Source organism: Lithohypha guttulata, assembly GCF_036872675.1.
Source record: "Lithohypha guttulata strain CCFEE 5908 chromosome Unknown scaffold_4, whole genome shotgun sequence".
Classification (NCBI taxonomy): Eukaryota; Fungi; Ascomycota; class Eurotiomycetes; order Chaetothyriales; family Trichomeriaceae; genus Lithohypha; species Lithohypha guttulata.
In genome coordinates, this window is record NW_027042753.1 from 1,723,040 (window position 1) to 1,743,946 (window position 20,907).

General features: G+C 49.3%; 7 protein-coding genes across 7 annotated transcripts; 3 read left to right on the forward strand and 4 right to left on the reverse strand.

Moving 5' to 3' along the window:
- Positions 1-1,424: 1,424 nt before the first annotated feature.
- On the forward strand, positions 1,425-2,519 carry och1 (alpha-1,6-mannosyltransferase Och1; the record flags this gene model as incomplete). The annotated part of the gene is made up of 1 exon (XM_064900126.1): positions 1,425-2,519. One exon carries the CDS (start codon positions 1,425-1,427, stop codon positions 2,517-2,519), a length of 1,095 nt encoding a protein of 364 aa, XP_064753438.1.
- A 1,010-nt stretch (positions 2,520-3,529) lies between these two features.
- On the forward strand, positions 3,530-4,957 carry PKA4 (cytochrome c oxidase subunit 1; the record flags this gene model as incomplete). The annotated part of the gene is made up of 2 exons (XM_064900127.1): positions 3,530-4,076; positions 4,128-4,957. The coding sequence occupies 2 exons, from the start codon at positions 3,530-3,532 to the stop codon at positions 4,955-4,957; spliced, it is 1,377 nt and encodes a 458-aa protein (XP_064753439.1).
- Positions 4,958-5,701: 744 nt separating this feature from the next.
- Positions 5,702-6,478, forward strand: LTR64_005790 (uncharacterized protein; the record flags this gene model as incomplete). Its single annotated transcript, XM_064900128.1, has 1 exon — positions 5,702-6,478. The coding sequence occupies one exon, from the start codon at positions 5,702-5,704 to the stop codon at positions 6,476-6,478; it is 777 nt and encodes a 258-aa protein (XP_064753440.1).
- Positions 6,479-6,638: 160 nt separating this feature from the next.
- fkh-8 (Forkhead domain) lies at positions 6,639-8,543 on the reverse strand (the record flags this gene model as incomplete). The annotated part of the gene is made up of 2 exons (XM_064900129.1): positions 6,639-7,906; positions 8,033-8,543. 2 exons carry the CDS (start codon positions 8,541-8,543, stop codon positions 6,639-6,641), a joined length of 1,779 nt encoding a protein of 592 aa, XP_064753441.1.
- Positions 8,544-10,010: 1,467 nt separating this feature from the next.
- On the reverse strand, positions 10,011-12,286 carry MgSsk1 (Two-component response regulator SSK1p; the record flags this gene model as incomplete). The annotated part of the gene is made up of 2 exons (XM_064900130.1): positions 10,011-11,098; positions 11,155-12,286. 2 exons carry the CDS (start codon positions 12,284-12,286, stop codon positions 10,011-10,013), a joined length of 2,220 nt encoding a protein of 739 aa, XP_064753442.1.
- A 999-nt stretch (positions 12,287-13,285) lies between these two features.
- Positions 13,286-14,686, reverse strand: WHI3 (cell cycle RNA binding protein whi3; the record flags this gene model as incomplete). Its single annotated transcript, XM_064900131.1, has 1 exon — positions 13,286-14,686. The coding sequence occupies one exon, from the start codon at positions 14,684-14,686 to the stop codon at positions 13,286-13,288; it is 1,401 nt and encodes a 466-aa protein (XP_064753443.1).
- Positions 14,687-16,982: 2,296 nt separating this feature from the next.
- On the reverse strand, positions 16,983-19,467 carry LTR64_005794 (uncharacterized protein; the record flags this gene model as incomplete). Its single annotated transcript, XM_064900132.1, has 5 exons — positions 16,983-18,985; positions 19,028-19,114; positions 19,166-19,205; positions 19,254-19,322; positions 19,372-19,467. The coding sequence occupies 5 exons, from the start codon at positions 19,465-19,467 to the stop codon at positions 16,983-16,985; spliced, it is 2,295 nt and encodes a 764-aa protein (XP_064753444.1).
- Between the last annotated feature and the right edge of the window lie 1,440 nt (positions 19,468-20,907).

Below are 20,907 nucleotides of genomic sequence, written 5' to 3' on the forward strand. Positions count from 1 at the left end.
AAACATTTCAGCCAGAACAATAAGATTACCCGTCGTGTCTTATCATTATACGAACGAAGTGATGAGAAAGATGAGCCTTGAGCCTGGCTGACAGGTTCTAGTTGCGCACCTACATCACAAAGCCATTGCAACAAGAGAGCACCACGTACAGGCAGGTTAATTGTCATCTACAGAACTAACATGCATGAACTTTAGCGAGTGAGAGCCATTGCAACTTCAAGACGACACACTCTGGTACACTGGAACGCACTTTTCAGTCGTGTACTGAAGGATGAGTACGGAGTACGTAGTATACCTTGTCGCGAAATCCCTTTTCGCATTCTTATAAAGAGCGATTCTTTCCACTCAGAAGTATGCTTGAGACACGCGCAAGCTAGTCAAGCAGCTTCTTGTCTGAGACTGACTCGACATCGTTCTGTCGAGGCTATTCAGAAAACATCGACTGCAGTGTAAACTCTTTCCGTCTTATCTAATCAAGCACGGGCCAGGGGGTGACCAGCAATGTCCGCCTCTGAATGCCGTAAACTAGCCAAGAGGGCGAGCTGAGGATCCTTATCCGGTAGGAAGCGACTCGCTGACGGTCTGACCCAACAATGCTTATTTTGCCAGATGAACCGCAAGTGAAGAAGATCGGACTGCGGTGCAGCTTGAGCATGTGTCGTGCATGAGAACTCTATGTTCTAAGGGAGATCTGAAGTGGCACTCAGTATCGGGAGACAATCAGAGTCTAATCATCCTGTAAACTGCATTATGGGGTTTAAGCGTAGTCGTTAATCCAGCTTCTGGAGCCACACCACTGTATTCGCGTCTGTTCGTGGACCTGCAGAAAGGAGACAGACTTCTGCACCCTTCGATATCTCCGAAACCACGAAAATAGAAAAGCAAGCCGGGCCGTTAGAACTAGGGGTCGACAAGCACGTGTCGATTCACAGTGTTTGCGAGCTGTTGCTGCTGCTGCCCGGAAAATATTCTCCAAACCAACCCTGGCCTCCTGCAGAAGGGCTTGGATAAAGTGGAGGTCCACTAGCATTAAACGAAGCGTGGATTTCGTCGACGCCTGGTGCATTTTTAGCTCATTTTGTCTTTGACGCATGGGCATGGATATATGTACAATATGTGCTTTCCTGAACCTTTCCTGAACATTAGCCAGACTGGATGTAGAATTGTCACTCCATTTCCTCGGTCGCAACTCCTGCCAAAACCTCAAATCCCATCTACCACTTCCTCGATTCTGTATATCAGCAGTACAAAAGCCATTCACCAGATTCCCAGGCCTTTAGTGATGAAAACGAATAGAGAATGCTGTCACTGATGGCATCCGTAACAAAGAAAACACACACGCAATCATAAGCTTTGATTACTCTAGCAACTACCATTTTTCAAGGCGCCTGCTGCTTTTCCGTACGACACTGAACTTTCGAGCGATGTGGTCTTCACGAAGAGCCCTACTTTCGGCCCTAGTGCTTATGGTTCTCTTCCTAATCTACCATGTCACTACCTCGCAGAGCGCAGTTATTGGATCCATACAGTCGACACAAAAACAAAAAAATTCCGGATTTTCGTCTTCTGCATCGACTGCGAACAAGGAGCAACAAGTTCTATTCGACATTACCTCCCAACCTCTAAGAAAGAGATTGGAACACTTCTTCCCCTATGACATCGAAGGGAAATTTCCTATGTATATATGGCAGACGTGGAAAGTCGGTCCTGCATCTGGCGCATTCGAAGAACATCTCCGTCCTCTCGAAGCATCCTGGACTGAGAAACACCCAGGTTTTGTCCACGAGGTCATCTCGGACCTAGCGGCTGAACACTTGATCAGATATCTCTATGCCTCTGTGCCAGAAGTCGCCGAGGCATATGCAGCCATGCCTGTGCCTGTATTGAAAGCTGATTTCTTCAGGTATCTGATTCTGCTGGCAAGAGGAGGCATATACTCGGACATCGATACTCAAGCTCTCAAACCAGCTATAGAGTGGCTACCTCCCCATCTTGATCAAGCCACTGTCGGACTCGTGGTAGGCATTGAGGCAGACCCTGATAGAGATGACTGGGCTATCTGGTACTCCAGAAGGATCCAGTTCTGCCAGTGGACCATGCAAGCCAAACCAGGACATCCTGTACTACGAGATATTGTGACCAGAATCACAGAAACGGCACTAGAGCTGAAAGCACGAGGAGATCTGCGGCACGGTAAAGAGCCGAAGAACATCAGCATCGTGGAGTTCACAGGACCCGCGATCTGGACAGATACCATTTTCGACTATTTCAACAACCACGACTACTTTGAGTTTGACTCAGAATCTCAAAATATTACCGCCCAGGACTTCTTCAATATTGTGGCACACAAGAAAATAGGCGACGTCGTGGTCCTTCCAATCACTAGCTTCAGCCCTGGTGTGGGACAGATGGGCGCTGAAGAGCCAGACCATCCAATGGCATTCGTCAAGCATGAGTTCGAAGGGTCGTGGAAGCCCATCGACGAGATTCCCAGCAAAAAAGAGAATGTTGATGCTTGATCAGGATCCTCAATGTCGTGGTGTGTTGGTCTTTGTGCCAGAAAAGCATAGCGTGGAGTTCCGGTATGATGGTTATGATTTCAGTCACGAATTTAGAGAATGAGGTGTAGGTATCAGATATGGGTACTTGGTGCGATCAGGAAGAACTAGATATAGAATGTATATCCTCAACATCCTCTTTGCCGCTTCACACGATATTTCATTCTTCAACCGAGCACGGCTGGTCCCAATCGTTATCGACGCTCCGACGGAAAACCTAACGTGTTCAATTCTCATCCCACACGGATCGTATATTGATGGAGCACTGAAAACTTTTCAGCTGGCTGGTCACCTCAATTCGAAATGCCTTGGATCCACAAAATTTGCAAATTAGGTGCAGATGCATGCCCCGTAGGGAGGCTATGGCTGCCTCTTGTTACACACAGATATTGTGCATCATGAAACGAGCAGAATACGACACTGCGGGCTGGCGACCAAAATGAAACAATCGCGTCGCGACTGCTCAAAATCGTTCGAATGCTAGTTGTAGCTTCAACAGTGCTCGTTCTCGAAGTCTTTCACTTCCAACAGTCTGAATCGACAGGAGCTCCACCTAACTACTGAAGGCTTATAAAACATGGAACCAGAGCTCAAACAGCCCACCCGGGCTATTCGATCCAAATCGAGTCCCAATTTAGAGTGGACAGCAAACTCCACAGCCATTACGCCAGAGCACTGCTGAAAATCATTGGGAGCGTTGTGCATGTTCTCTTCGACAATTCTGTCCAGATCCAAGACCCGAACCAAGACATGAGCTACCTGTAACTTCCTGCCAGTCAGCGACTATACGTTTACATTTTCTATTGCTCGTGTGGCTTGATCATGCATGACATATACGAGTAGCCCAATCTAATCAGCTTTATATTCTTGATCGCATTGAGATTTGCGTTAGTGATGCCTGACCTTTGACAACTGCCTGCAGCGCCAGCACAATAACACAACGTCCGACCACATTGTTGAGCTTTCCTCCGATGAGCAATACCTCAGCGAACCTGCAGCCGCCGCGCCAGCAGTCGCAACGAGCTCTTTCCGCCCAAGGCCACAGACAGATCTTGCGCTCAGCTACACCTCAACACAATACCCGCAGTGCGAGCCATCCACACCCCAGCAGACAATACAGCAAGGATGCAATCATAAAAACCGTCGAGAAAAGAGCCAAAGAAGATCCACCACCAGCTGAGCAAATTTCTAATGATCCCAATGCTAAGGGTGCAGGCTTCTCCTCCAGTACCCTGAAATTCTCGGATTTCGAATTGCTTCAAACGTTGGGCACCGGCACGTTTGCAAGAGTTTGGCTATGCAGGTTCAAACATACCCAGAAGCCAGAAGATCGCAACAAGGTCTTTGCGCTGAAGGTGCTCAAGAAGGTAGACGTGGTCAAGCTAAAGCAGGTCGAACATGTGCGCAACGAGCGCAATGTCCTTGCAGCTGTCGCGGGGCATCCTTTCATAACAGAGATGCTGGCGTCCTTCTCTGACTCACACTCGCTATACATGCTGCTGGAATACACTCCAGGAGGTGAGATATTCTCTTATCTGCGAAGAGCAAGGAGGTTTCCTTTCCCCACAGTGCAGTTCTATGCTGCCGAGATCACATTGATTTTGGCATATTTACACGACGTACAAAATGTTGCCTACCGCGATCTAAAGCCCGAAAATATCCTCCTTGATGGAGATGGACATCTCAAGCTAGTCGATTTTGGCTTTGCAAAATACCTGCCTCCGAATCCAAACCCGCCGCAAGATTCTTCGCTCGAATTGCAGTCGACGTCTTCCTTACCAAGTCAATCTAATGGCTCTGCTGGTGCTGGTGGTCAGAACTCACAGTCTCAACAAACACATGACAAACATGGGTATGGAGTCACGTATACTCTCTGCGGCACACCTGAATATCTAGCCCCAGAAGTCATCCGTAATACCGGTCATGGCACTGCAGTGGACTGGTGGGCTCTTGGTATCCTCGTCTACGAAATGCTTATAGGACAGCCTCCATTCTGGGATCAGAACCCAATGCGTATCTACGAGCAGATCGTACAGGGCCATATCCGTTTCCCGGTCGCTAATCCTGCTCACGGACGGCATAGTCTGCATATCCCACGAGTAGCACGAGATTTCATCTTAGCCCTTTGCAAAACGGATCCTTCCGAACGACTCGGCCACATAGCTGGTGGCAGTAAGAGAGTCATGCAGCACCATTTTTTTGATGGTGTCAATTGGGATGAGATCTACTACAGACGGAGAAGAGGTCCCATCGTTCCTAGGGTGGAGTGGGCAGGAGATGCTGGTAATTTTGACGAGTATCCCGATCCACCTGAGGATGTCGAAGAAAGCGAGGGCGGACGCGGTAAGTATACCGACGAGATGAGAAAGGACTGGGATATCGCTTTCCAGGATTTCTGAGAATATACAACGATGCACTGAGACACGATCACAGAGTGAGCCTATAGATTGACGACAAATTCTTGGTTACTCTACATGACAAGAGATGATACTGGAAAGAATCGACCATGAAGAAGCCGCGACTTGAAGATGATCATTACCACGATGAAACCAAGGAGACTATCTGTCGAAGTATACCATCTCACCCCACATAGTTGAGAGGCGAGGAGACATAACGAGAAAAGGACATACGTGACTGTGTATGAGCAGGAGGTGAACATTTACAGCAAACCTACTTTGTGGCCAATACGAATTTGTCGATTTCAGATGAGTCAGTAAGCGAGCATGGAGTTGGATGAGATCTGGTGTTGATGAAATTGGTAGATTTGAGTTTATGTATGTGCATTTTACTGACGTTCGTTGGGCGAGATAGACTAATCAGATTCGTTGAAGTCCTAAGCTCCCAGAGGAGTTCGTTCAGGCCCTACTTCCCTGCTACTGTTGTTGAAGTTCAGGTCAGAGCGTGCCTTTTCACTTTATACCTTTACTCGATACCTACACAGTGTCACGTATACCTGGCTTCTTTCACCTTCTTCGATGGTCCTGCTACCGATTGGCAGTAAAGATTACCCATAAACAGGTCTTCGCCCCATAACTCTTCTAATGCAAGCCTGGCACTCGAGATATCTCATATGCACGCTCCACCAGGATCACATACTTCGTCCAACTGTCTAGATCTTGACCTCCTTGCGAGACTGAACAGTCATGGCTACAAAGCGAAATTGGTCACAGTATTGTGATGGAGTATCTCTTGACCCAGATTCAAAAGTCAGACGTCGATCTACACGCATCAACAAAAGGTCGAACCAAGCACTACCTCGCAGGACGACGCGAGGATCACCCAACTATTGCGAACCGGATTACTACTCCTTCTGGCTTGAATCGGATGAAGAATATGAGGAGGATGACGAGGACGAACAGCAACAGAGCGAGAGTTCAGAGGATTCAGAGATATTAGAGGAGGAAGAAGAAGAGGACGGCGATGACGACGACGAGGAAAACTGCTACGATCAACCCAGCAATAACCACAGGGGCCAAATCAACACCCCCCAGCACGACCAATTCCCCGAAAAGCAGAAGCCACCACCACCACCAATCATTGTTTTAGACGATGAAGAGCATGCTACAACTACACCAAGCAATAACCCAACCAAACCCCAACAAAGACCACGAGCTATCCTCACACTGCGTTTCACAAGTGGGAAACTGCTGGCAAGCGGCATGAATAATACATCCCAGTCGCATACCAGCGCAGCATCACGACAACAACAACAACAACGAGCCACCATCAGCAAGGACATAGCGCAGACTGAGCTCTCACATGCCTTGGCTAATGCCGCTGCTGCGAGGGAGGAACATGACCGTGCTGAGGCTGCGCTTACAAGAGCTCAGCGATGTTGTGATGAGGCTGCAAGCAGGAGAGATGCCGCGAATAAGAAAGTACACGAGTTGTGCGAGAAGGTTATGAGGAGTAGGGAGTGATGGTGCATTAGGCGATTAGTACGAGAATGCATGCAAGGAAGCTGAGATTCACTTTTTGAAAACGGAATATTTTGAAATACTGGAATGGTTGGAGAGGTCATTTACAGCAAGAGCAGGAGAACTCTGTGGTTGTTTGTGATTGACATCTTGGAAACCAGACCTAGGATTTGCGAGGTCTGCGCACAGGGCTGGATTCCTCGAATTCATTCTGTGCAATCTCCAGGCTCCGCTTAGCCGCTTCGAAACGTTCAGTGGCCTCGAATAATTTGACTGCCTGCTTTTCCCTCTCAATGGCCTTTAGCATCTTGACGTGTGCCTCTCCCTCAGCCTTTTCAGCCTGTTTCTTTTTCGTGACCACATCGTCTCTATCCCGTCCAACTTTGGGAACTTCCTCCTCAGCAGCAGCCAAAGCCTCATCGCAGATCTGTATGAATCGTGGATAGATACGCCCCTGTTCTCTTGGAGTTCGAGATGGCACAAGACCAGCTTTGAGTTTGCCTATGGACAATCTGAATTCATCTACTGCGTCCGCAATCTCACCTTCGCATTGCTCGAGTTCGCCGAGCTCTGCCTTGGCAACTGCCACTTTTTGTTTTGCTTCTTCATGCTCCTTCTTCGCGAATTTGCTATGCGCTTGAGCTCTTACAACATCTCTCGAAGCTTGAGAAACTTCTTTGTTGACTGGCGCTCGTACACTGGGTCGTATTTGGCTAGATGCGTCGTCTGACACGTGCTCGCCTCCAACAACAGTCTCGGCATCTTCTGCAACATTTACCGCAGCTCGAGGTAGGGTTTGTTCCTTGGGGTCGCCATCGCTCACAACGGTATCCTCTGTCATGCTGCGTCGGTTCCGAGTAGCGGATGGGGTTTGGGCCTCTTCAAATGTTTCTTCTCCTGTTGACTCCTTGGCAGCACCGCTACGTTCGTCTGCACTTGTATGACTAGGTGCGGAGGGTGTGATGCCTGCCGTAGACCCGATGATCCAGTAGTTGCCTCTCTTGCCATCTTCAAGTTTTCCTTGCTGCATAAAATCCTTGTGGGATGACAGTGTATTGCGAATGGTACGTTGCCAGTTCCCGGTAGCATGCTTTTCGTAGTAGGGAAATTTGTTTTTGATCCAGTCAATTATTTCGCTAGATGGAAGACGTTTCTCTGAAGACTCCTGGATCGCCATTTTGATGAGCTGAGCATAGGTGTAAGACGGCTTCTCCGTTTCCGAGTCGGCGTCTGGTGATACTTCTGGTGCCGACTGTTCCTCCTCTTCTGTCCGATCTGTTTGTGCCTGGCTCTGATAGGCGGCGTCGACTTTCCGTGCGAGCACAGCTGGAGGAAGATTGGTGTGTGGTGTCTTCCTTCGTAAATCCTGGCTGGAGTTTACACTAGATGCATGCTGGGCAAGTTGCGCTGTGGCAACGACTTCGTTTCGATCTTGTATGGTAGTTCGGCTTTTCTTGTATGGAGAGTCGCAATGTGAGAAGTCAAAGACACTCTTGCATTTCGGCAGCACCTGTCTGGGAATATCGTTGACCACCTCGCCCAGTATGGTTCATATACTGTTAGCGTTGTCGTTCTCTTGCGCATCTTTCAGCTTCTTAGCAGTCAGCTTTTCTTCTTGGTCGTTAGAAAAATCTTCCATCAGAGCCAAGATGAGGCATGCTCTTTGACGTGCTGTGAGATCATTCTTCTTGAGAAATCCTTCCCGCTTCTCGATTTGGTATAGCCTAAACAGAATACGCACAGTGTTCCGAATCTGTTCAGCTTCATAGGTCGGGGATTGCCGTTCAATCTCGTTATTCAAAGCAGCATCGTCCTGTTGATCAATCATACCCGCCAGCTTAGTGAACTCAACACTATTTCGAAACAGCCTATCTATCAGGAGAGGATACTGCTCGCAAGCCTTGGAATATTTCTCGAGCCAGAGTTGGTATTTGCGGGTTCGATAGATCTGCTTGATGTCTTTGTCAGGTAGATCGAGATAGTCTTTCAGAGCTTGCTTTCTGTCCCACATCTTCTTCCACTTTTGTGTTATTGAGGTCGGCGTCATGTCGGCTGTGGCGGGACTCATCGTGGTAGATCTATGTTTGAGACAAGTATTGTACGATGTACACCAGATGGTGGTCTCAAGATAGTCCGGGAGAGCATGAACGCCGGTACATATGCCTCTTCAAATACAGGATGCGGGCCAGAGAGCCAAAACTGAGCAAGTGACAGCCACTGCTTGCACTAACATGGCTATGGTATGAACGGAGAGTAGAAGTGACCGATAGGTATTTATGTAATACGGCTCAGTATTGAGCGTGGCATTGCTAGCTGGGAGAGGATGAGGACCGAATGAAGCCATCGTGAAAGAGGCTCAGTTTGTGTGTCAAGACACGTAGTTGGTAAAAATATGAGGAGGTACATAAGGTATATGGACTCTAGATTGACTCTGTACTGTTGGTAAGCAAAAATGAATGAAGTGAAGACGAAGGCGAGCAACCGGCCTAGATTGAGCTTCTATTCTTCACTCCCACCACTGATCATGTCAGCAATAGTTCCTCGGATACGTCAAACAAAGCGTGAATGGTTGATACGATTTGATCTAGGCTGTATGCTCTCTGTCAGTGCAGTCACATTTCATTTGCATTGTGTCACCTAGTAGGTTCAAGAATTATCTTCGTAGGAAAACCATAGTTTGTCGAGGTGAGGGAAGTGAGCAATGCGTAGGTTTAGGCGCACAGAAACAAACGTTTGAGAACTTTTATAGTGGTAGTCCGTCGCATCGTGCCTACCTCTGAGACTGGTGCATGGTGAAACTTCTCAGTCTGACAGGCACGACCACGCCCTTAAGATCACTAACGTCAAGGATGACGTTCGTAAGCTTCACTTAGCTTTGCCTCCACGCGTTTGCTCCCTCGGTGTCTACTACTCCTTGACTCTGGGCACATGTACCTCGCAATCGTTCAGAAGCGTTGGTAGACATATCACGGAATATAAGCTGTCTTACCTGATCTGGAAGCCGTTGGACACCAGGTAGACAAAGTGTTCTTCGAATGTAGTGAGCGTTGCAAACACTGGCCGAGCATATCGTTCGCTGTTTGAGGTACAAAAGAGAGACGCGAGAGGTGGACGCGTTTGGAAGATTGTCAGTACTCCACTCAAACCGCTGATCGGCGTTATGCGAGACACGGTGAATAAAATAGCAAGAGACCAGGCATCGCATCGCGATGCAGAAGTGCATACGCTCAATATTCATTATTTACTACTATAATATAAGGATATATATATCAGCTCAATCACAACCACCGATTTCTGCCTGTTGATAGTCATACGGAAGATGCTGACCACAAGTGATCGTGCACGATCCGTTTGCCCCAGGATCGATTTTAGGGGCAGATTCAACATTCAACGCTCACAATGAATCCTCTCACAACTCCGAGTTTCGTGTATAGCGCTTTCAATGGGGTCTGAAATACGAAGGAAAAGTGCTGTCGAGTCTGATGTCCAGGGAAGGTGGGTCGACGTATAGCTGTTAGTTCAACCTCTTGCTTGTTCACTCCTCGAGTTCTTCCTGGTGTGTTTCCAGTACGGTACCGCTCCCACTACTACCTCGCACACTTCTCCCTCCTCGAGGCGGCAAAGCACCCGTAGACGTAGTCGCGTTACTGGTCGAAGTCTTTCTGCTTGATAGACCTGATTGAGAATCAAGAGGCTCTCGTTCCGCCACCTCCTTCTTCTCATCTTTCTCACTTTCCTTGGCGGGTTCTTTCTCCTTCCTGCTTGGGGGTGGGGCTGCGAACATAGCCTTTAGGGCGGCTTTTTGCTTGGCCTTTTCCTCTTTCTCTTTGAGCTTCTTCTGCTCCTCAGTCAGGCCATTATCTTTGTTCTCGGCATTTGCTTTCCACTGTCGCCAGCCTTCGAAGTCGATCAGTGCTTGCATGCAACCCCATTCGGTGACCTTTCTCAACATCCAGGGTAAAGTGACGGGCTTGGTGAGGAAGTCGTTGCAGCCCACGGCCAGAGCTTCGTGCCGATCACTCTGAAGGGAGCTTGCAGTTAGAGCGACGATGATAACAGGCGATTTAAAAAGGCTCATGTCGGCCAATCTGTCCGCTGAGTCAACGTTTTGCCCAACCCTGTTACCACCATTCGCTGTCTGACCCCCAAGTAGACCCAGACCAATTCCATTCACGCCCTCGAGCCGTCGAATCTCTTTAGTAGCTTCCAGCCCATTCATTACTGGAAGCTGGATATCCATGAGCACCAAGTGAAATCCTCCTTTACGCCAAGTATCGACAGCCTCACGACCGTTCATTGCTGTTGACCAGCGCACCTTCAGACGTCTCATGAACTGCTCGAGCAGCCTTAGGTTGATAGGATTGTCCTCAACAATGAGGACATTGATGGGAGGAACATTCCCATCTAGTGTTCCAGGTTGTTGTGGCTTCGAGGGTGGTGGAGGTTCACCATTAATCGATCTTGTGGGACCACCCTTGTTCTTTCTTTTGGAGGATTTCGAGGGATGTGGACTTGTGGTTCTTGGAGGTGTGATGGTTGGTCTGTGGTCCCCAGCCTGGGCAGGAGGAGTCGGCATGGGTAGTTGAGAGGAGATACCATTAGGCAGCGTTTGTTTGGGGAGGTCTATCAGACTTGTGTTAGTAGAGCTCGAAGTTGTGCGGAGGTGGTTCCTGCCTTACCGTTAGAATGTGGTTGAGTAGAATGCAAGATGGTAGGACTACTAGTATGCTGCCTAACGTACTCTGGTCGCTTTGGTTTTCGTTCCCTGCGATTATGGCCGCCAGGGCTAGGCAGAGGTGGGAGCTGGCCAGTGGTCAGGACAGCCATGCTGTGTGGTCCCATATGCGGACCATTTATTGGTACTGAGTGAACAGCATGATTGGCCAAGTGTGGGCTGTGGACGGCCATAGGGGGAAAATATTCTCTGGCTCCCTCGCTTGGTCTGTGGTCATCGTAGTAGACATAACCGAGCGGATGATGGTTTCCAACTCTTGGACTCGGTTTCGGGGTCCTCCTCTGTGGTACCTCTATGATGAGAGCCTCATCGATACTTTGTCCGCCGGGGTAATATGAGTCGAGCGTACGACCAATATACTCCTCGGGACCTAGCATCCGTTCTGGTGGTACATTCTTGTTGGACTGCTCTCTTGATACGATCTTGAGATTGATATCAGGCGAATCGATGGATCGACCTAACGAATTCGCATACTTCTGTAATATTACATCTCGCACAGTGTCGACGAGGTCATCATCGCTGACTTTGACAAGAGTAGCCGAAGCACCCTGCCGCTTGACCCATATCTTTCTTTGCATTATATCCTGCACATCCTCGGGAAAGACAGAAGCGGCAGGTGTCAGTGCTGGCGACACTGCCAGGGAGGTAAGACGGTCAACTTCAGCCGCAACAGGTTGGTTAGATGGCGACTGTGGTCGCGACGGCTGATCTGGTGTGGGAGGAATGAGCCCAAGATTGGGAGTGGTGAACGTGTTGGGTTTCTCGTAGCTTTGGATGGCTTCGGAGATGGGGCTCGAGTCAGCTGCAGGTGTCACAGGCTCTCGATCAGGCACCGTCTCGCTGTAAGGTGTTTGCGGACCGAAGTTGCTACCAGTATCTGTCGTATGAAAGTCGAAAGGAACAGTTGAGGGAGTGGTGGGAGTAGTTGGAACAGCAGTCCTGTACTGTCGATCTATCGAAGCTGTAATAGGCGTAAAAGCTGGCGATCTTTGGAAATCTTCAGCCTCAGGTGCGACTTGAGGCTGTTCTCTTCTGGACCAGGACGATGTTCTGCTAAGCCACTTTCTCAATGGCATCGCATCGGCGGGCCCAAGCTTTGTTTAACCATTGAACTGTTTCTGAATAATAAACTTGTAATTGATGACCACAAGCAGCTGATGCTACGCTTGAGATACTCTACGTATATTCAGCGAGGAAGTGATAAGAGAGACAGTTGAATTCTATTGCGCTGTGCATCCTGCAAAAAGCAGCAGACACCACTAAAAAACGCTTTCTGTGGCTTGTCTCTTAGCTCTCTGCTTTGCTGGCTGCTCAATTTCCCCGTCCTGTTTTTCGTTAGGCCTATCCCTGCTAAAAACGTTGACCATTCCTGGTTGCAAGCCCGATTGCGGAACCTGAACTTCCTGATTTGTTGTTTCCGAGGCGGCTCTGTGCTCGCTCAAGCATGGCAGGAACGTTAAAGTGCAAGACTGGACAGATGTTGTACGCTTGCCGATCGCTGTCTGGCGTTGAGAGCACCTAGTGCAGGGCAACTCTGATTTTGACCAAATGGTTCTTGAGCAAGAAAAATATAGCAAGTCGCAAGTAGTAGTGCGCTCGGACTGAGCGTGCTCCTGTAAAGAGTAGACTGTAAGTGACCCATAGCCAAATAGTACACTGCTTGCGACAGCTCAATCCCCTGGTTTAACAAAATCTGGCACAGCCAACAAAATTAGATTATCATCGAAGAGACTACGGGATCACTATATGTGCTACAGAACGTTTGTCGTTTGTCAAGAGAAAGAAAAGGGTATCTAATAAAACAGATCATGCTATGCCAGCGCTTCCTCCATGTAAATTCCACGATGGTCCCATCCAACACCACCTTACTTACTGCACCAAACGTGTCATCATGCCTTCCAAACAATCCTGTGCTATGGAGCGCGCGTGACAGCCACCAAATGCAGAAAAACATCCATCCGTAACTTCATGAAGTGCAATCGACCATTTGTGATATGTCGACAGCATACATCCACTTGTTTGTGTATGCCGTTCAAGAGAACCAGACACAAAGCTGCGGTATCCTTTCGTAGGGATCATCGACCCATCATGTAGTCAGGGTACACACCAGTTCCTCCCTCAGAGCCGGAGGCGGACGGTGCATTGCGCATACCCAGGCCTACATAGCCATTATTCAGGTTGTTGCTATTGCCAGGGTACCCACCTGGCGAAGAAAGACCAGGAGGTGGTCCATTTGCTATCGACAGTCCTACCGGCGACATCTTTGGCATACCGTTGGCATAGGCTGAGCTAGAAGGATGCAAAGGTGTTGCAGGCCCAGTACCGCCCCCAAGTTGTCCAGATCTAACCCCAAGAGGGTTTTTGGAAAAGCTCAATCGGATGCCTCCCTTCACACTGTTATGTAATTGTGCGCCATAGAGCTCGCTCAGTGCTTTGGTCGCAAATGATACGTCTTCGAATTCGACAAAACACATCGGCCCGTTCTGCTTGGTACGGAAACATAATCTCTTGAATCCTCGTTGCTTCGAGAACATAGCCTTGAGTTCATCTTCCGACGTGTCCATCGGCAGATTGCCAACATACAACGTGTTGCACGGCGGATTTTGATCGGCAGGGTTGACAGGTGGATAGTTATGCCGTATGTATGGATTGGATTGCATGAATGGCGTTCCACCAGGAGAGAACGGCGTTCGTGGTGACTGCCCATGTGTTACTGCTGATCGAGGGCCACCGAATGAGCCAGGCCCTGTCCTTGCCATGTTTGTGTTCAAGGACAAGTTGTCAAACTCTCGAACCAATGGCCGATATCCACTGCCGCGTCGGCTACCTGAGAGTGTGCTGCCTTTCCTCATGTAGCCGACTGGGTCTCTCAGCAGTCCATCAGTCTCTTCATCACCACCCTCGTCGCTGATGACTGATTTTCCACTGACGCGTGTCCTGTCCTGAAGCTGTGCGTTCCGGGGTGATGGTTGTTGCAACCTTGCTGGGAACATGCCACCACCATCAGCAAGTGGTATCTCAGGTGAGGGCACAGCAGGAGACTGGGGCAATCTGTTCATTGAGTCGAAATGGTACCTAGAAGATCTCCCTGGTGACGAAATCGCGAGTGAATTCTGCCTGGACAATGCTGGATCCATGGTATTTCGCCGTAGCCCACCACTTAATGCATGCGACGAGGTAATCTCGACTATCATGGTCGCATTGCCCTCAGTATTTGGTTTCCCATCGAGCATAGCTTGCGCCTCAGTAGCACCTATCATAGTTGAGAAGCGAGCCACAGCAGTAGCAAAGTTTTGGTCATCACCACGATCATTGGACACAATATCTGCCTCTTGCAGATCTTTCGCAAACAATAGCATCGTCCTCACAGCCTCAGGAGTTGTGTTGAGCGGCAGCTTTCGAAGGAGTAAGGACGTTGGTAGATAGAGGCTTTCATTGGCGCTTGACATACGCCGATCTGTACCGTCGTAAGACATATGTTCTGAGAAACACGACGCCGAGTTTAACGTCGTTCTCGGCAAGATAGATTGTGCTCGTGATCCCATCGCAAGCATTCCGACCTAAGAATCAACCCAAGGTTGCCGACCTAGGTAAGCATTAACCTGTGCTGCGAAGGGCATAGATGATCCAGCGCAAACGTATTTCGACTTGTCCTGAATCCTCTTACGTTGAAAGCTGCAAGTAGTTCCCAGTCCCCTCTGTCTTCGTCGCCAGCTCCAGTGCGACAGAAAAAGCTGTGCACACTGAGTCCAGGTTGCGTGATCTGTGACGATTTCGAGAGCTGGTTGTTAACTGCAAAGGCGACCAGTCCTTGGGGGAGTGTTGGCTGGTCTCTTCGCAACAGCCTCGATTGGCTAAGTGTTTACAAGGGCAGACGGGGTTGACTTCAGGTTTCTGGCCGTGAGGGTGACAACTGCGCAGAACTTCGATTCATGAATGACACTCAGCCGACCTATTATATCGTGCTCTTTGTAGATTATGGATAGGTTTGTTGTACAACACAAGGAAGCCACCGATCATGTCATGGATCCGAGCGATAAGAACATGACTATCTGGAAGTGAAGCACGGAGAAGTGTTGGAGGATGGGTTACACAAGATGGCTTGCTAACAGCGATCGAGCAGAGATGGAGTGAGAAAGCGACCAGCATGTCTGGCAGGAAAGCGAGATATTCTGATGGCGCCAACTGGCCAGTCGATAGCAGCGATAAGTAACGAAGCTTGCGACTAAGCAAAGCTAGCGATTTAACTTGCGATGTCCCTTCAAGTCGTTCAATCAAACCAATCCGATGCTCGTACGATTGTGCTCATGGTTCAATGTGGCTTGCATATGGAGCCAACATGCCGTGACCTGTGGACGACTAACAGCCGCAAGAGTCATTAAAGTTCAGCCATGGACCCCCACCAACCCGCCAGTTGCTCGCGCTTGGCCCAGCATAAGGCAGAAGGACTGATGAACTTGCTGGGCCTAGTAGCGGATGGGTAGCCTGAACAGATAGCTAACCACGCTTCCAAGAGCGATGTGTACAGTCGATGCACCGATCCAAGGGTTGAGGCGCTTCAGGCTCTTTGCAGTCCGGGTAGCAGCTGGTGCGCTTTATTTCGTCGGATCGAACATGCAAAACCTCGAGCCAGAAAGGTCGAAAGTGGTGGCTTACCTGATAGCGGGGCCAAAGAGACCTCACATGCTCAGGAGTATTATGCCATCCGATTGTTGTTCGCTTCCGCAGCAGTTGTCGATTAGGATGCCTGCCAAGTCGTCAAACTATATGGACACTATATTGCCGTCGTAGGGAATCACAAGATGCACAAGGGTCACAGACCATTGTGAATGGGCAAGGCAATCAAGCGTCAGACGAGGCGCTTTCCGGGGCAAAGCACTGGCAAGCCGCGCGAACGACGGGGCCTGAAGAGACCACCTCCACAAGCGTGCAACGAGCATGGATGGTTGACGACGGTTCCACTATAGAATTTAGTTTCTAACTAGCGCGTCTGCCGGTTGTTGCCAGTTTTTCGGCAAGCCGTGCGACAACAACCGATAATCGATGCTGGAAAAGATCGCCGCTGGAATACTTGGCACGTGCATGTACACCTCGCGACGCTGTCAGATCAGCTTGTCTTCGCTTAAGATGACTATAGCTCGGCGCCATTTTTGTACTTTAATTATTGACCAAGTATAGGTTATGCCGTGCCTGGAGACATGAGACTGGAAACAATCTGGATCTCCTTCAGCACTCGAGTCTTCACCTTCTCAGCAACTGAAGAACCATGGTTATAAGCGAGCATGTATTTGCTGTGTTTGACATGGCACTAGCTTTTGAATTTGCGACAAAGCGTGTCACAACAGAATTGTCCTCCAACCCAGAGCCCGTACTGACATTGTGGTGATGCAGAGTCAGGATGGATCTGTGGTTGGTCAAGCATGTCAACCACGCCTGCCTATACATGTGGCTGATTCATCGGCTGTTCTGTTCTTCCACGTGTACTAGGTTGACTGGAATTCTTTGTATAGCCTTGTGCTTCTTGGCATCCTACTTTTGTATGCAGATTTGCGCTCTGTTACACACAGTCTTGTGTAGCCCTCTTTGTAACTATCGTACGGGGAAGACCTTGTCAGCAGACAGCTGGCAGACACATAGGTGCCAGACCTGCAAGCCAGCAAAGTGAAGACCGCAAGCTCAAAGCATACCTGTCAAGGCTGTCTCGAGGTCAATGATACTGGCTTTTTGGTAGGTTGTCTCAAGTATGTCCTTCACCACGGACTACTTATCAGCCTAGCCACCTTTTTCTTCGTGTTGCTCAGCGGTCTGAAGCATCTGCTCGGCGAAGTAGCCTATCTTGTTACTCTTTTTCTCGGACATTTCCATTGCTGGCACGCTTTCGTAGGCTGGAGGCTCATCGTCCATAAGGTTAATGTTTTCCATAGAATCGTTGGAACTGCGTGGACGCTTGGGTGACGGTTGGCCACTCAAACTTCGGATTGTACTAGTTGACATAGGAGTTGCATCTCGTGCGCGTAGCGAAGCGATTGGATCATCAAAAGGATTGTTGTCCTCCATGACCGTTGAGTTCGTTTCGTTGCTCCAGCTCCGTTCACGACCTGTCGACTGCCCATGTTGCTGGGACAGTTCATCTTCAAAGGCTCGATTATCTTGCTCGACGAATTGACGCAGTGAATCTGGCAAGGAGACCGGTTTGTGGTTGATTGCAGTCTCGTCAACATATACTAGAACTGCTGTGTCGTTCTCATTCTTGATAGATTCCAGGACTTCTTGAATAGTCACCTTGGTCACCGAGAAAGGTCCATCTCCCGCATCTTCTCTAGAGACATTCGCTCGTGAATGAGCACTTTCACCCCAAGCAGTCCTCCACCACTGCCATGTGTCGCTGGGATTGTGGTCACCCTCTATTCCCAAAAGGTCGTGGTTGGGCTTGCGAAAGTACGTGATGTTTGGCTTGGTGGAAGCACCATGAAGGACATATTTATGCTTTAAATCCAGCGAGGAATGCTGAGGATCAGTGAGATCAGACATGACGCGCCTTATCTCAGCCTCGAGATCACTCTTCTTCTGCTCCAGACTGTTCAGTTTCTTATCAATACCTGCAAGAAGACCATTTATTTGTGAGTCGAGCTCAGTGACATCCGCCGTGCCATCCACTTCGACTAGCTGACTGTCTTTGCGCATGGCATCGTCTGCGGCTACTGGGACCAAGTCTCTTGCTGCCTCGAGAGCTTTTCGGACGTCAATATGTGGCTGATTTGCTCTTGAGCCAGGGACTTGGACGATTTTCTGCTGATTGACTTTCAACTTGTCCATGTCACGCAGAAGAGTATATCGCTGGGTTCGCATCCGGAAGAGGTCGCTGCGTAATTCTGGTGTGTAGCGATCTAGGTAGAGTTCTTCGACAGGAGATATGCCTAGCTTTGTTGCGCCCTGATCGTCGTTGAATAGGCGCAAGGTCACGATATGGCCGAAGCGCTCCATCCAAATATCCTCCATAGGCAGTTGCCAGGTGTCAGTCCAGAAGATCTTATCAAGTACTTCGGTCAAGGAGCGTGCTTCCCTCAGAGCACCTTCGATCTGGAACATATCCTTCTCTTCAGGTAGTGCGCCCTGAACGTCAGGGCCTCTAGCCGCGACTGAAGTGAAGATTTGCGTGAGAGGCTCGTTGGGCGCTTCATCGACAGCTGCTCGGCGCCAGGCCTCACATAGCTTTGTATAGGGAGACTCAGCTTGGAAGTATCGGTAGTAGTTCATATCACACAATGCGTCGACGGAGCCATAGGACCTTGAAGTCCCATCAAGGAAGGCCATCAGGCATTGTATCTCTGCGGAGAACTTCCTTCTGTCCTCGTCTTCTGCAGATGATTCCTGAATGGACATGGACTTGAAGTTCTCGTCCGAAGTGCCGGACCACCAGTCAGGATTGCAGCCATACTCGAAAACGTGTAAGGGTGGCAGTAACAAAGCCTCGCGTGCCAAAGAAATGCTGTGGTAGATGGTAAGAAGAGGTGCAATATAGCCAGTCTGTGGAGAGCCGCGCAAAAAGGCAGGTTGTGGAGGTGTCCTCTGTCTTTCTGCAGGTGGTGGATGATCAACGACTTCTCGAGCTGAGGCCATAGGTGCTAAAGCCCACTGCTCGGGAGGGTAATGTGAACGTTGAGCGGGGCCAAAGTGCTGACCAGTTGTAGTCCCATTCTCTTGCGCCGATAAGTCTTTCATCGAGGCAGCCATAGCCTGTCTCAACTCGTCGTCTTCGGTTGGATTGCGCATAGCTTTCTCGGGTTAGCTAGATCGAAGAGCGGCTGAGATCGTACCTCGAGCATGAGAATCGGACAGATCTACAAAGTTCTTCGGCGAGGGGGGACGCGACATGCCTACATCGTCGGCATCTATGCGAAAAGCTCAAGTCAACATCAGCAGGTAGGGAACAGGATGCAGGAGAAAATGCTCACACGGTATATTGTCCTGGGGTTGCCATTGTCGACTGACGAGCTAGGCAAAGTCAGTCCATGCGCGAAGTGAGCAACAGTATATACACACATCCTCTTGTACCGACCCGTTCGGGTCGTCAAAATAGTGAGCCACTGCATCCTCAGCGTTTGGCCATTTCTATAGCATGCTTCAGTACAATTTCTCATGCTGCATCTCTCCTTCATACCTTCAGCAGGACAATGGCAGAAGCGCGACCGATACCAGCAAAGGAACAGACAAGGTCAATGTCTTCAGCCTTCGGCTGAATGCCCGAGTTCGCCATGCCAGTGGTATACTTGCTAGCTCACAGTTAGCGATATCAATATTTGATGAGCCACGAGACACCTGTATTACTTCAGCTGGTCTGGCGTCACATTCATCTTTGCATGAGCGAGATCAATTCTTCCCGCATTCTCACATCTTGGTCATCCGCAGAAGCTAGCTGAACAACAGCAAACACCATGAGAAAAACAATGCAAGCCTTGTAGTGACGAGCCAACGCAGGACAATCATAGCACAAAAGATCCAGCAAATACGGCCAAACAAGGCGCTACGGCGCCAAACTAAACTGCTTGCATGACGCGTTTGGGGCCCCACTACTGTCTAGGGCTCAGAAGTCGATATAATTACTGAATTCACAACCGGGTCAATATCGCTGTGCACGAACGGACTCAACACAACGGAACAGAGATATGCAGGAGACTCCTTCCTCCCACATGTGCGATAACTCTAGCCGGAACAGTCGCTACAGATATTCTACAGGAGTAATTGCTGAATTCGCTGAATCAGGACAAGAGAATGGTTCTGAAGATGCTCACGAGGCCTCAATCAAATGCAGATCAACTGATCTCGCTCGGAGCCCAATAACGATCGACAAACGTTAAGCACGCGGTCGGACAATTCTTCAACAAATCTGTGCTAATCATTAAATGGACCAGCATTCTGCTGAATCGTAGCCCAGATCACAGACTGACACTGGCACCGTTTTGAACGCTTGACACAATGACTTTGTACACAAGAGACATGTTTCTTGGATGCATGCATGTACCTCGTGTTCTCGTTAAACGTGGCAACCTCAGGTGTGGCATATTGACCGATGCACATCTTCCCCGCGATGAGCATCTCAAGACATGCATATGTAGTGTGTAAGCACAAGCTTGGAGTGTGTAGATCTCCTCATGGCTCGCAACGGCAGCAGGCATGGAAGAAGTCGAGACTTTGGGACGGATTCAAAATGTATGGTCCTGGAGGTCGAACTTGCAGGGATGGTCAAACGGTGGCTCCAGCCTGCAGTCTCTAAATAGCTAGTTTGGTCAGGAACCAGTCGATTCACAACCAACAGGGAAGAGCTCCACCAAGCTGCCAATCCACTTGCAGCAGCCGACGCTCCTGAGCCTAACAAGCCTCCCTTCTGCACTCCTCTCGCCGCGCGCTGCTGCACTGCTGTCCTGTTGCAACTCATCCACTCGTCACGCCTCTCCTTCGTTATTGTTCACTCTCCCCCAGAGCCGCTCACCAACCGGCGATTATTTCTGAAACAATTCTACTGCAACATTTATTTTGTACACCTTCTCGACACTCTCTTTCCGAAGCGCCCGACGACTCGAAACCCCTCAAAATAAAGACCCAGGTATAGCGTGTCGCGATCGAGAGAGCCTCAAAACGCAAGCTCGACTCTTCCTTGCTCATTTCAAGCCTCAAACAACCCTCGAGCCTTGTCTTG